At 34.6% G+C, this 14,641-nt stretch overlaps 2 protein-coding genes across 2 annotated transcripts; both read right to left on the bottom strand.

Moving 5' to 3' along the window:
• Window positions 1-1,266: 1,266 nt before the first annotated feature.
• On the bottom strand, window positions 1,267-2,025 carry LOC101996105 (taste receptor type 2 member 140-like). Its single transcript, XM_005369235.3, has one exon. The coding sequence runs from the start codon at window positions 2,023-2,025 to the stop codon at window positions 1,267-1,269; it is 759 nt and encodes a 252-aa protein (XP_005369292.3).
• Window positions 2,026-9,402: 7,377 nt separating this feature from the next.
• On the bottom strand, window positions 9,403-10,340 carry LOC101995816 (taste receptor type 2 member 140-like). Its single transcript, XM_026777098.1, is given in 2 exon segments — window positions 9,403-9,644; window positions 9,647-10,340. Coding segments are annotated over 2 exon segments (936 nt in total).
• Window positions 10,341-14,641: the final 4,301 nt, after the last annotated feature.

Genomic DNA, 14,641 nt, shown 5'->3' with positions numbered 1-14,641 from the left:
GTGTGTGTGTGTGTGTGTGTGTGTGTGTGTGTGTGTGTACAGCTAGCAACTCTACAGGGTAAGAATTTCTTCCTAAGTTTTCTAAATTGTTCTTACATCTGAAAAATGAATTAAGTATATCTTATGTCTGAGTCTATATTTTAAACTTTATTACATGACATTTTTAGGGAATAAAGATCATTTATATGCTAACACAATTACAGGCTTCCTTTTTAAGTGCCTCACTTGAATGCATATACATAATATCTAACTTGTTATTTGTTGATCACTTTGAAATCTTTACAAGTTTAATGACTGATAAGAATAGTGATGCCAGTTCTTATATGTAAATGATCCAAATATACATATACATTTTAAAAACAATAAACATGCATGCATCTTGTCTGCAGATCTGTCATATGTCTGAGTAGTGCTTGATCTACACAGAATCTTCTAAATTTCTAAAACTACAGACATCTGAGTAATTTTGAAAGTGCAAATTTATATAAAAAGATTTCCTTATATTATATCCCACACCCATAGTGGACTCTATTCCCTTTGGTGCTCCAGACAACTGATGTGAGGACTGCACTCTGCAGGCTGTCTTTCTCTCCACACAGCTCTCACACACAAGGGCCCAGTTTGCCCCATCTCCTGGGAATAGTCCTTTAGTAACATTCTAGAAGATGTGCAGGACAAACAAGTAACAACCCTTACATCACAAACTGATATTCTTAGGGAACTCCTTTTTCCAGGATTGTCCATCTGTTTTACCTACTTAACCAGAAATCTAGGAAAGCATAATGTTCCTGTCTACTTAGTTAGATGGTGTCAGCTAATCTCAGATCCACACATGCATGGTATAATACGTTCCCCATTTCTGGCATTCTGAGAAGGAAAAAAAAACAACCCTTTTCTCATGAGATAGATATTGCCCACGTTTTTGCCCTTTTTTGCGGTAGCTGCCATTTTAACAGATAACTCTACAGTATCTGCATCTCTAATAAACCCTTTACCTGAATGAGGATCTCCACCCTGGTCATCCCTAAATTTTGACAACTACGAACTAAATTTTTCTAGAATATAGAAGCTTATTCCCAATATGTTTTATGGGAAAGACCATTTTGTATCTTTGAGCCTGCACCTCATCCACCACAGCACAGAATGCAAGGATTGATTCAGCTTTTTGTTCTCTAAGATCAAGGCACATGAATGAACTGAAGGGAAAGCAATTCCCATTACCTGTAAAAACAAAACAATGAGACTTCTATGATTAAAGTCAGCATTTCAGCATAGTGAAAGAAGAGACAAAAAGAATATCATATACAGTAACAGGAAGGTGACCACAGTGTGCAAGGCCTTTATGTGGGCTGTGGTACTGACATCTCTGGAGCCTTTAGCATTGTGTTGCATGTTCTTCAGATGTCTCCACAGGGAGAAGATGAGCAGGAGAAACATGGTCAGGGACACAGTTAATGGGGTGAGTGTGAACATAGTATTGACAAGTAAAACAAGTCTAGAAAATTCAGCCAAGTTACCTGTTATAGCACTGAAGGATACATTTGCTTCATATCCATCAATCCAGACATCAATATGTGTGTTTATGATTAAAATGTTTAAAACCAAGATGAGCAAAGATATAAGAAATGTCACTAATACCACCTTTTTTACTCTCCACTTCAGATAAAGAAAAATATAGCTTGAAAAATTAGCTATCTTGAGAAAATAAAAGATGCTGAGACATGTAGCAAACCAAATGCTGAAATGATTGGTTACTGTCCAGAAAATTTTGATAATTCTCATCACTTTTCCAGGTATCACCAAAGTTCTGTAGATGGATGAAACCAATAAGTGTGCAATTAATGACCAGATCAGAATGATTCTGGAAATGGCCAGAGCAGTGAGGATCTGATCCACCGAAGAGATCTTTCTTTTCTTGACCCAGTCCAGGATGTTCACCAGTGCCATGAATGTATTTCCTAAGTTTCCTATTATGAGTTCCACACTTAAAATAAATATTAATGTGACATATAGGATATGACTCATTGTCATTAGGAAGATGCTTTAGTTTGCGGTACACTGAGGAAGATATGTTAATCAGTCTTCTAAAACACCATGAAATTCTTGAACTCTCGTAGCATTCACTGTCATGAGCCCCTATACACAGTGCCAATCAAATATCGATTCACTACTGATTTGGTCCATAATTTTCTGCACAAAATTTTAGAACCTCCAAGTCAGTTAGATTAGAATCTGTCCAGATATTATGTGTCTTACACATAGCAAGTTTCTTTTGTAGATATGGAAGAAACACTGAATTTCCATGTGCTGTCATCAAAACAAAGATATACTTATATGCATTGGTTTGTACTAGTTTTTTTTTATATGGATTTTAGTCTAGATAATTGCTTTCTAGACAAGTAACATTAAGGAATTATAACTCATAGCTATTAACCAAAGTGAGACTGACATATAGAAGAAAAACTTATTAAATATATCAAAGTAATATTTGTCCAAGGAAATATGAATGCTTCCCAAATTTTTATATCAAGGTATTGGAGTTGCCTATAAGTTTCATATATATTATTTCCCTCAGATATTCTGTACTAAGAAAAATAATCATCTTAATTTTTTCAAAGTCATGCACACACACACACACACACTGCTACTCACAAGAAGAGAAACATTCAAATGTCATTGGCTCACCATTATAATAAATCTGTTTTAAGATTAGTGGTTTCAGGCATATAACTCATGATTATACTGTTATCCATGTCAAGATGTTATATAAAATAGTTTCCCAGTATAACTGATGTAATAAAAATATAAATTTTCTCAAATGTCATTCTTTCATCTCTGTATATGAGCAAATCTAGAGAGTGTCCTATCATGCTCTCAAAAAAAAAAAAAGAATTTCAATGAATATATACACACACCAAGGATCTTTCCTAATCTCTGTATCTCCCTTTGTTAGTATATTTACTACACTTAGCACCTAGGACCTTCAGACAGAACCATTTCTTTCTACTTTGGACCAGTATCTCCTCCATTGCCAACATCACAAGCTTCAAGGATTATACATGACCTAGATAAGCAGGAAATGAAACAAATAGTGCTATTTTATTGTGTTTTGATAAACAAAGCTTACCTAAAGATCAGAGAAGCAAAGCAACACTCAGAGAGCTCTTACCTCTACAGATTTTCAGACTGAAAAGAGAACAAGTTCCTGTCTCATCCCACCTTATATTCCTCTAGTGTTGGGATGAAAGGCATGCACCACCTCCCAGACTCTATGACAAACTAGTGTGGCTGCTGGAATTAAAGGTGTGTTCTACTACTGCTTGGCCTGTATAGCTAACTAGTTTGGCTGACTTTGCACTCTTTAGGCAAGTTTTATTTATTAAAAAAATAAAATATCACTATATTTACCATTTTGTATAAGTTTTAAAAAGAAGGCTATAACTAATAGAAGAAAAACTGTGTACAATTAGTACAATAACTGTATATAATATATACAGGTAATAAGTACATCAACAATGTCTAGTCCTTTACTATTTGACAAATTCAGAGAATATACTCCATATCTATTCTATCTTTTTGAGCCGAAAGATTTCGACCTAATTTAATTTCTATTATAAACATCCCAAACTATCTTTTGGTATCTCTCAGTCTTATCCGTTTTACACTTCTTCAGTGAATATCTTTTCTGAGTCTCATAGACAAGGAAAACTATAACTGTCTATCCTTTAACTACCTCAGAGAATTGAGAAGGAAATAATATTAACTGATGAAGAAAGAAGTGCAAGCAAGAGACTTCCAAAGAATGTGAGTAATGACAGAAACAACTGAATGCCTGGACAGTCACCCAAAGTTCCTCTGCAACTTTAGTGAATCCATCTTCATGATAAAGACCTATAATATTCAACAGACTTTTCTATTGAGCTGGACTTTTGAAGGACTCTCCCACCTTGTCTAGACAAGTTTTGTCAGTCATTCTCTTTTGTGTCCTGATTATCCAATAGGACAACACACTGTTGGCAGTCAAGGCAAGGGCATTTTCTTGCCCAGTAACTTGCTTTGGCCACAAAGAAAATAAATTTTATATGGAGTTTCTTCAATGTTTATTATCTTCTTTGAAATAATTGGTGCTGCTGGGAGCAGACTTGTCTCATTGTCATAAAAATAGAACCTTTGTTAATAAAGCATCTTAAATGTCATATTCTATAGATTTCTGAAGTGTTTGAAGACAATCTGTCTATTTAAAATGTATCCATTTGACCTTGAAAACATACTTAATATGACTCTACAAGTTCAATTGTAATACATGATTAATTGCTAACCTGCATTTCCTTATTATCTTAATACTTGGTAATAACTTACAAGTGCCAGAAATTTGCATTGCTTTGTTACATGAGCTGTATAGATACAATGCCTTGATGAGATTAGAAATCTATGTATAATATGTTTTAACAAAATTAATCTCAAATTTATATCAATGTACAATTTTTATGCAATATACAAAAGTACAATCCAACACAGAATGATGAAAACTAGTAGTTGCTTTTAAAAAGTATATTCATTAATCTACTATTTAATCTTATCATATCTCTATCCTCCTTTTTTTCTTTTCATAATAGATTCAATAATCTATTCTATCCCATCAAAGCATGGCAATAAAACTTTTCAGGAGCTAAGGATAATCAAAGAATTAATGACTAAAACCCAATAAAAGGAACCAGGAAGACAGAAAAACAGGTGTCAAAGGCTACAATAAAATCGATGTGGTGGTGCACAATGGTAAACTTAGCCTAGCTGTGAAGAGATGGATATAGGAAGATAACTACCCCAAAACAACCATGGGAAATAAATAAAACACTGTTTAAAACAAACCCTTTATAGAGATTACAGGCAAGGCATGAGGTATCCCAGTGTGGAGACTGGATCAAAACCTCAGTAACCTGGAGAAAATGCTCAACAATTACAGAACAGCTACACTGGGAAGATAAAAGATAACATGCATAAATATGTAAAAAAAAAATTTAGGGGAAGTTGCTAAGAATAGAACAGTGAGCATACCAACATTGCAGACACAGGAGGATTCCTGACATGGCTCCTTCCACACAACAAAAGAGAAAGGAGACAAAGAGAAATACAAAATACTCCAATGGTGGGGCAGTGTGGAGAGGAGGCTGAGTTCCTCTGAAAATGCAAGGTTTTTAAAAGTAACAGAAGTATTCACCAGGAGAGAATAACACATACCACCCGAATGGGCACCCCTGAGCTCCTCCTCTGTATCTTCTGCTCTGTACAAGAAACACTTTCACCTGAAGAACAAGCAGTTCCTAGGATAGCCAGACTTATCCAGACAAGATGAGACTAGCAACAGAAAGACTTCCCACATATTTCATCTTTAGAGCAACATGATAAAGCATTGTCTCAGAAAGGAGGAATATATCAGTTGGGAGAATAGAGAGTATATGGGGCAGTTGGAAGAAATGGAGAGAGCTGAATATGATCAAAATGCATTGTACTAAATGTTCAAAGATCTACCAAATAAACTTAAAGACACCATGCCACTCCTCTCCAGGACAGAGGTGATGAAGCTCCGGCCAAAGATGGACGTAGGCTAGAATCCTTCCCGGTAAGCTACTGCCTCTTGGTGCTACACAGATTACTAAATATGGGTTAAGCAAGATATGAGAGTTAGCCAGTTAGAGGCTAGAGCTAATGGGCCAAGCAGTGTTTAAAAGAATACAGTTTCCATGTTGTTATTTTGGGGCATAAGCTAGCCAGGCAGCCAGGAGCCGGGCGGCAGGAACGCAGCCCGCAGCTCCTTCTACACCCGATGACTTGTTGCTCTATCAAAGCACATTGTATCAAACTTTCAAAAAACTACCAAATGAATTTAAAGAATTCTGATGGCTTGTTTCTATATCCATAGATCATAGCATATTTCAAGCCCCATCAGAGAAACTTCTTCTTATGGTACTTGACAATTAAAATAGAGACTCTCACCTGCTCATATGTACAGAAAAAAAAAAGACTGGGGCCTTCTCATCTCTAAAATGAGCACTCATGAACACCCCTCCCCTCAAACCTTAGGGATTTTCATGGAAGAGGACAAGAAAAGACTATGAGAGAAGGAAAGAATGGGTAATAGCATGAAAGCTGCTTGTCTTTTTTTTGATAAATAGGGGAGTTGAACATGTGAACAACATGTAAAAACCTAAACAAGCTCAATCTAGACAAAACCCCAACATAGAGAGAGGAAGGCAACACAAAACCCTGCTTCTAATTGAGAAACTACACGTTTTGATAGCTGTGGGAGAAGAATCGGTGGAATCAATGAGTCAACCACACACTGGGGCAACCCCATCTCAAGAATAGTGCAGCAACAAAAAGTAGACTCTATGAAATGAAAAGAACTCGAAGTTTGGGTGTGAAGCAAGAGGAGGCAACAGTTATGGGAGCAGATGGAGGAGTTAGATAATATGTTCAATGTACATTGTATGAAATTTTCAAGGAATTAATAAAAATATTCTTACAGTAAAAGAATCAAAGAAAAGACAAAAATAAACTCCTACATATCACAAGAGTAAATTCTTAATTTTCCTTTATAGGTAAGAAAATGCAAGATTAGAGATCTTAGCCACTTTGAACAAATATACCAGATGGTACAAGGATCACTTCCACCAGGAGCGTTAAGGACACTCTTCTTCACATGCTCGTTATTTGAACCCAGATGAATTACAATTGAGTTCAGTGTGTTAACTTTACCTAAGGAAACAATTCTAGAGACGGTTCAAAGAGTAATAATCCTATCACCAGGGATATCTTTTATCCCAGTAATACCCAAGCTATTTTCAATGCTACAAAGACATTGGCAGATTTCCCAAAACCAAATGCTCACACAAACTGGATAAAAAATATGCTCAGTATTAACTATGCTGGTGTTACTGTTTATGATTAATAACCTTCCCAAAAAAGCTTTAGCAATACTGTTTTTGGGTCGACAATAAAGTCTTATATCCATTTTGCTCATTTTTTTTCATTTACCTTTGAGAATTTAGTATACTTGCATCATTTCTACATCCTTTTCTTCCATCTGAACTCTCCCATATACTTCTCCTTGCTATCTTTCAAAGTCATCACCTATTTTTTATAATTTTTGTTACACACACATACACACACACACACACACAAACCTTTCAGTCTGAATGACTTTCTAGTGACTTTTACTTTCTGTAGACCATGTTAAGGAGGAATACAACATTAACCAAGATTAATGCTTAGTTTAATGCTAGTTTCATAGAAAAAAAACCTGTTATCCCAAAACAACTCTAACGATTCATTGCATGCCCTCAGCACAGGCCCCAAATTTAACTCTGGTCCTGAAGGTAAATCTGAATTCTCATTTACTAGCATGCAAATGAAGGCATACTCTCTTTCACTGTTTTGCAAGCATTTTCCTTTGTCTAGCAAATGGAGCTCATGAAGTATGAGTATTATGCAGCAAAGCTTTAAAAGTTTTGAAGTTGTAAAGATTTATTATTTTTTTCAGTCCTCAGGTGATATCATGAATGGTTCTTCAACATTAGGATTTTGATTCAGCAGATAAATTGGATTCATATAATAGAGCTTTTTCTTTCTACGGTGTCTTGTTGTCTATAGGATCTCTTTGGAAAATTCCTCTTCTCTACAATTATCTGCTGGCAATTAATGTCTTATAGCTTCATTATATTCAGTCAAGAAGCAAACACGCACACACACACACACACACACACACACACACCAATCCAAGGATAAGAATAAGACACCATTCAAGAAATCATTGCTGTGATCACTGAGATAGAATTCCATTGTCTAGATATAGCAGTATATATAGTGTGTTGATGAAGTGAAAACTACTAATGGATAGGAAACTTGCTAGAAGTGTTCTGTATAACTTATTGGCAGTGGTGCTAAAAAAAAAGCCTGCTGAATGCTGTGTTCTGTTAATTCCTAGTACCTTAGCAGCCATAGTAGACGGAAACTGGACAGGCTTCCATCTTGGAATTGAAAATGTGAGATTTCTCTGAGATTTGTTTTTTAGTGAAAATTGTTCTGTGTAATTCCATTTTTATTGCCCTGTGGATTGTATTGTGTTTGAAATGTTACCATTACATGGTTTGCACTTTATCTTTTATTGATATTTACATTTTCACCAAGAAATCTATAATTTGACTCTTATCTAGTTTTTTATTTATTGAACTTCATCTTTGAATTTTAGCATTTCATATTCATAGGTTCCATGATGTGGGAGGTCCTTCTGTCTGTATGTTGCTTTTATTGGTTAATGAATAAAGAAGTGGCTTGGCCTATAGCATGGGAGGAAAAGGGCAGAGTCAAAGAGATGCCATGGAGTTGTAGCCAAAACTTGCTGATAAGCCACTGCCATGTGGTGATACACGAATTAATGGAGATGGGTTAAATTAATGTGTAAGTGATAGCCAAGAAGAAGCTAGAACTAATGGGCCAAGCAGTGATTTAATTATAGAGTTTATTTGTGATTATTTTGGGTCTAAGCTAGCCGGATTACTGGGAAGAACTAATGGCTCCCTTCCAACAGTTCCATCTCTAAATATTTATTCAACTGCAGACACTTTACAAATCAGAGTATTTCTCTCAGCACTGAATATATGCATACTTTCTTTTCTTATTGTTTCCTAAGCGATACAATAACAAATAACTAATCACTGCACAATATTCCTGTTTCCCAATTCAGCCCTTTATCCTCTTTTGAATAAGAGAATTTATACATACAATATTCAAATATAGATTGAAATTTTTAAGTGTCAATGAGCCATGTATAAGTACTATAACATCCTCCTTCAAGTAGCTACCTATTATACATGTTCACATTTTATAACATGTGCATCCCCATCAAATTGTGTCTGGAAGACATACAGAAAATAAACTCAACATTTTTCCAATAAGTAGATGAATGAATAAACAAGATTAAAAGAGGAAAATATGATAAAACAAACCTAGTAATATGAAGGGTTTCCTTCTGAAGAATCAATAATTCTTACAACAGATTTAACATCATTGGACACCTGCCACATAAATAAATATACATATAAATATTACATTTAACATAAATCATTTAAAAATGACAAAGTGTCTAATTATAGATAGAAAATTTAATTTAGCTAATATTATGTGTTCATATATTTATTTAGTCCATATTCATTTATATCATTGTAGAACAATACAGATATTTCCATATTTTCTACCAATGCTGTAACAGTTAGGGTGTCCTAATCTACACAAAATTTGGACAAATTCACATTACTACAAGTAAAGTACAGAAGGTGGGAATTTATACAAAAATAATTTATTAAGAATTAATATACCTCTAAAATACAAAAGACGATCTACATATTAGGAAACTGGGGGCTTCACATCACTGAGTCTACACCTCAGCCACCACACCATGGCAATAAATGCCTGTCTAAGTTTAGTGTTTCCCAGGATCAAGACATATGAGTGGCCAGAAGGGAAAGCAACTCCAATAGTCCAGAAAAACAGAGAAACTGAATTTTTCTGTTTATATATAATGTTACGAAACTGCAAAAGAAGTGACAGAGAAAAAACGGCATACAGTAACAGGAAGGTGACCACCTTTGCAGAGCCTTTATTTGGGCCACAGTGCTGACATCTCTGGATCCTTGGGCATTGTACTGCATGCTCTTCAGATGTTGCCAAAGGGAGAAGATGAGCAGGAGAAACATAGTCAGGGTCACAGTGAAGGGGATGAGTGTGAACATAGTGTTGGTGAGTAAAACGAGCCTAGGAACTTGAGAATAATTACTTGAGATAACACGGAAGGATGCATTTGTTTCGATGCTGTAAATGAAGATATCAATGTATGTGTTTATGACTAAAATGTTAAAAAACAATAAGAGCAGAGATGCCAACAGTGTCCCTGAAACTATTTTTTTAACTCTCCACTTTAGATGAAGGAAAATAGAATTTGAGAAATTGGCTATCTTGAGAAAATAGAAGATGCTGAGACATGTAGCAAGCCAGATACTGAAATGATTGGTTGCTGTCCAGGAAATAAAAATTTGTTTCACAATTCTTCTAGTTATTCTTATGGCTCGAAGCCGTTCAGATACAAATAAACTTGCAGTTAATGAAAAGAGCAAAGAAATTCTAGAAATTGCCAGAGTAGTCAAGATCTGATCTGTGAAAGATATCTTTCTCCTCTTTACCCAGTCCATAACGTTCACTAGCACTGTGAATGCATTGCCTAAATTTCCCAGTAGTAATTCCACATTTAAAATAGTTAATAATATGTAATGTAGGACACCATTCATTGTTTCCAAGACAATGTTCCAAATCCCACTTTAGTGCTAAATATTCCTTAATACAATCTTCTGATGTAAGTCTAGATGATTCTTGAGATTTCATGACATACTAATTTTAATGAACTCATATGTACAATGTCAAATAAACATCAAAATTTATTGATGAAGTGGTTTGTAGAGTTCTTCACAAAAATCTTACACTTTTCTAGAAAGCCCAGCTGAGGTTCCTTCGGATGCTTCATACAATACACACAGTGGGCCAGAGTCCTCCATGGTTGATGTTGAAGAAAACATAATTCTCATGTACTGTCATCAAAACAAATAAATTTATTTACATTGTTTGACTTTTTGCATATTACATTGTAACCATTTGATTCCTGACAAGAAAAAATTATATAATTCTAACTCACATAAAAGTCAAAGTATCTTGAATTCTATTTAACATAATAATCCCTTTAAATATTTCAAAATGAAGCTACTTAGACATTGATACATATTTTCCAAAGTTCTTTCTACAAGCAAACAATTACCTAATAGTCTTATATAGAGAGTTATTCTTCAAATATCTTGGGCTGAGAAGATTAATAATTTTACGTTTTATAAGGTCATATATGCATTCATACACATGCATATAATAATATATCCTAGTTCATTTATATGCATTATTGACATTGTAATCCCTTTCATTTCTGAGTTAAGTAATTCAGGTATATCATTTACTGAAAATTTATTGTGCATTTCACTTATGATTGTTAGGAGCTGGTATAAAATTGGTTTCATTTTTAATTCCTACAGTAGTAATGTAAATATTCTAAAGAGTTGTGACTATCTTATTCAAACGTAAATAAATATGGAATAATTCTTATTCTGTTACAAAGCAGACAATAAGTTTATATGAGTTTATTTACACAACAAGAATGCATTTCATTATCCATATCTCCTACTTTTGTTAATGCATCTGATTCCTTCACCAGTATGAGTCTTAGGCACTATTCATTTCTCTCCAGTTTTCACTGACATTTGCTCCTGTAATGACACTGTAGGCCTCTTCGCATATAAAGAACAATAAATAGCCCAGGCAAGCAAAGAAATGGAGCAAAGGGTCAGAATATTCTTTTAGACCTAATGAATAGTCGAAGAATCAATAACACAAATGTGAAATATCAAAATAAGACATCAGAAAAATGTGTGTTTAAAACTTTAGTAAACTTGGCCTAGTGGTGCACACTGGTATATGTGGCTCAGCACTGAAGAAAACTGGGCTAGTTGGTGAGACCCAGTATAAGCATAACACTGACAAAAATGTTGTATTGAAGGAAAAGCTATAGGTTATTGCATGTGAAAGATGGATAATAATTGTAAATTGGAGCAATAGTGAGCAAAGAAAGTGACAAAATTTCTAGAAAAGTAACATTAATGTACCTGACAACAGAAAGGTCCTCATGGAATTCCTCTTTCCCCATAACAAAAAAGTCAGAAGATGACAAAGAAAAATGCAAAACACATTAAGGGAAGGGTGGGGCTGTGTGGAGAAAATGCTAGTACAATAGCATCAAGGCCTTTAGGAAAAGTGACAAAGCTTGTATGCATGGGAGGCAGTAACACCAACCCAGGATCTTCCCTGAGCCCTTCTTCTCCACCTACCGCTCTGGACAGGAAACATTTAAGGTTCTACTGGAATAGCTGTAGCTGCTGGACTCTGTAGGCCAAGTTGCTTTGTTCAGATTCAAAACTGTAACCCTATTAATAGTGACAAGATTGCTGTGAAAGTCTCTGACACAGTTGTAGGAAAAGAGCCCAAACTTCTACTGAATTGATGGAAGACACTCCTTTAAGAGTGGAGTAACCCATATTCAAGAGACAAAGCAGCAAAGACAGAGCTACAGAACAAGCATAGGCTTCCATCCCAGTGCAGGTCACTCAGCAAGGTGTAAGTCATGTGCGTATAAATTCAGTCACAGGCAGAGTGGCACAGTCCATTAATATTTTAATCATGAATCTATGTGAGACCTCAGATATCTTGTTTTCTATTTTCTTTGTGAATATATTATGTCATCAAGATATCCTGACATTTTGAACTATAATGGAACGTTGTGAGTATTAGGTTTAATTTTCTAAGTGGCCATCCAGGTACTGGATGGTGGCAGGGAAAATATCCAGTGAATTAAATATTTTGTTCCTTGCCTGCTATGAACTTACAATATGCATGCTTGAAAAGAGTTTAGAAATATTAAGAAGAAATAAAACATACAAAAGTAACAATTGAGAAAGTTTGCTGTCAGGCCTTCAATATAGCTTAGTGGAAAAATGCTTTTTTAGTCATGTACGAGACCCTGGGTTAAATCAACAACCATAAAAATAAAAAAATAAATAAGGAAAGGAATCTTCTTAACTTGGTTTTATAATTTTAAATGGTTTTTGCATATAAAATAACTATTAAGAAAAGTAATGTAGTAACATTATCCACAGTTAAAAAGTATATGAGATTTTATTAAAATCTTTTACACGGTTTTCAAAAACTACCATATTGTCACAAATGCCATCTACTTTGGTGTTTCAGCTTGCTGCAGTTAATACTTCTTGCATTTTAATAATATATTAACATTTCACTTAAAATTGTACAATAAATAGCCAGGCTTTGTTCTGAGAAATGTTTCTGTTTGTGTAAATTTGCAACCTCAAAGTGAACCAAATGAAAACATAACCAAACACTTCATACTACACACATATTTCATAATGTGTTTAATTGTTGACCTTTTATAGCCTTCAAATCATTCACTCATTAATTCATCCATTTATTAATTCTATAAAATATTTTAATTCCAGTGGCACCTGGAAGATTAATCACCAGTCACAGACAGCCCAAACTATATCAATTAGAGGAAAAGATGGGTAAACAATGTATGAACACATGCAACACCACAAAGAGAAACATAATACCAGTAAAAATCTAGTGACCCCACAACAGCCAGACTTGAACAACCAAATATAGATGACGCAGAAAAAAAAATGACCTAAAAAATAACTTCAGGAGAACATTGGAGACCCTTAAAGAGAAAATGAGAAATTCCCTCAAATAAATGGAGGAAAAGACAAACAAAAAATTGGAAGATATCAACAAATTCTTTAAAGAGAACCAAGAAAAAGTAATCAAACTATTCAAGATTTGAAAACTGAAATAGAGCCAATGAAGAAAACACAAACCAAGGGAATTAAAGAAACAGAAATTATGACAAAAAGATCAGGAACCACAAATGCAGATATAAACAGCAGAATACAAGAGATGGAAGAGAGAATCTCGAGTGCTAAAGATACAATAGAGGAAAAAGACTCATCAGTCAAAGAAAACATTAAATCTAACAAAAGTTTAATGCAAAATATTTAGGAAATACGGGACACATGAAGAGACCAAACCTAAGAATAATAGGTATAAAAGAAAGAGAAGTCCAACCCAAAAGCAGAGTAAATATAGTTGACAAAATCATAGAAGAAAACTTCCCTAAACTAAAGAAAGATATGCTTATAAAGATACAAGAAGCTTACAGAAGAGCCAATAGACCAGATCAAAAAACTCCTCTTGCCACAAAATAATAAAAACACAAAACATACAGAATAAAGAAATAATATTAAGAGCTAAAAAGGAAAAAGGCAAAGTTACATATAAAGGCAGTTCTATCAGACTTAAATGTGACTTCTCAATGGAGGCAATGAAAGTCAGAAGATCCTGGTCAAGTGTCATGCAGACATTAAGAGACCATGGATGCCAGTCCAGACTACTATACCCAGTGAAACTTTTAATCACAATAAAATGACAAAATAATAGATTCCATGACAAAAGCAGATTTAGCCAATATCTAGTCATAAACCCAAACCTACAAAAAGTAGTAGAAGGAAAACTCCAACCCATGGAAGCTGGCTATATCACCAAAAACACAGACAACTGATGATCTCACAACAGCAAATCCCAAAGGATAGAAAAACATACAAATTAACATCATCAACAACAAAAACTAAATTAACAGAAGATAGAAATTATGAGTCATTAATATCCCTTAATATAAATGAACTCAACTAACCTATGAAAAGACACAGGCTTCTTACACCTGTCAGAATGCTTAAAATCAAAAACACCAATGATAGCCTATGCTGGAGAGGATGTGGAATAAAAGGAACACTCATTCATTGCTGGTGGAAATGCAAACTACTGCAACCACTTTGGAAAATTGGGAGTCAGCCAACCTCAGGATCTAGCAATACCACTCTTGGAAATATACCCAAGAGATGCCCAATCATACTACAAAAGCATTTGT

Source organism: Microtus ochrogaster, unplaced genomic scaffold (genome assembly GCF_000317375.1).
Source record: "Microtus ochrogaster isolate Prairie Vole_2 unplaced genomic scaffold, MicOch1.0 UNK46, whole genome shotgun sequence".
In the NCBI taxonomy this organism is placed as follows: Eukaryota; Metazoa; Chordata; class Mammalia; order Rodentia; family Cricetidae; genus Microtus; species Microtus ochrogaster.
The sequence above is the reverse complement of the archived record's forward strand: the minus strand, read 5'-3'. Positions and strand labels throughout refer to the sequence as shown.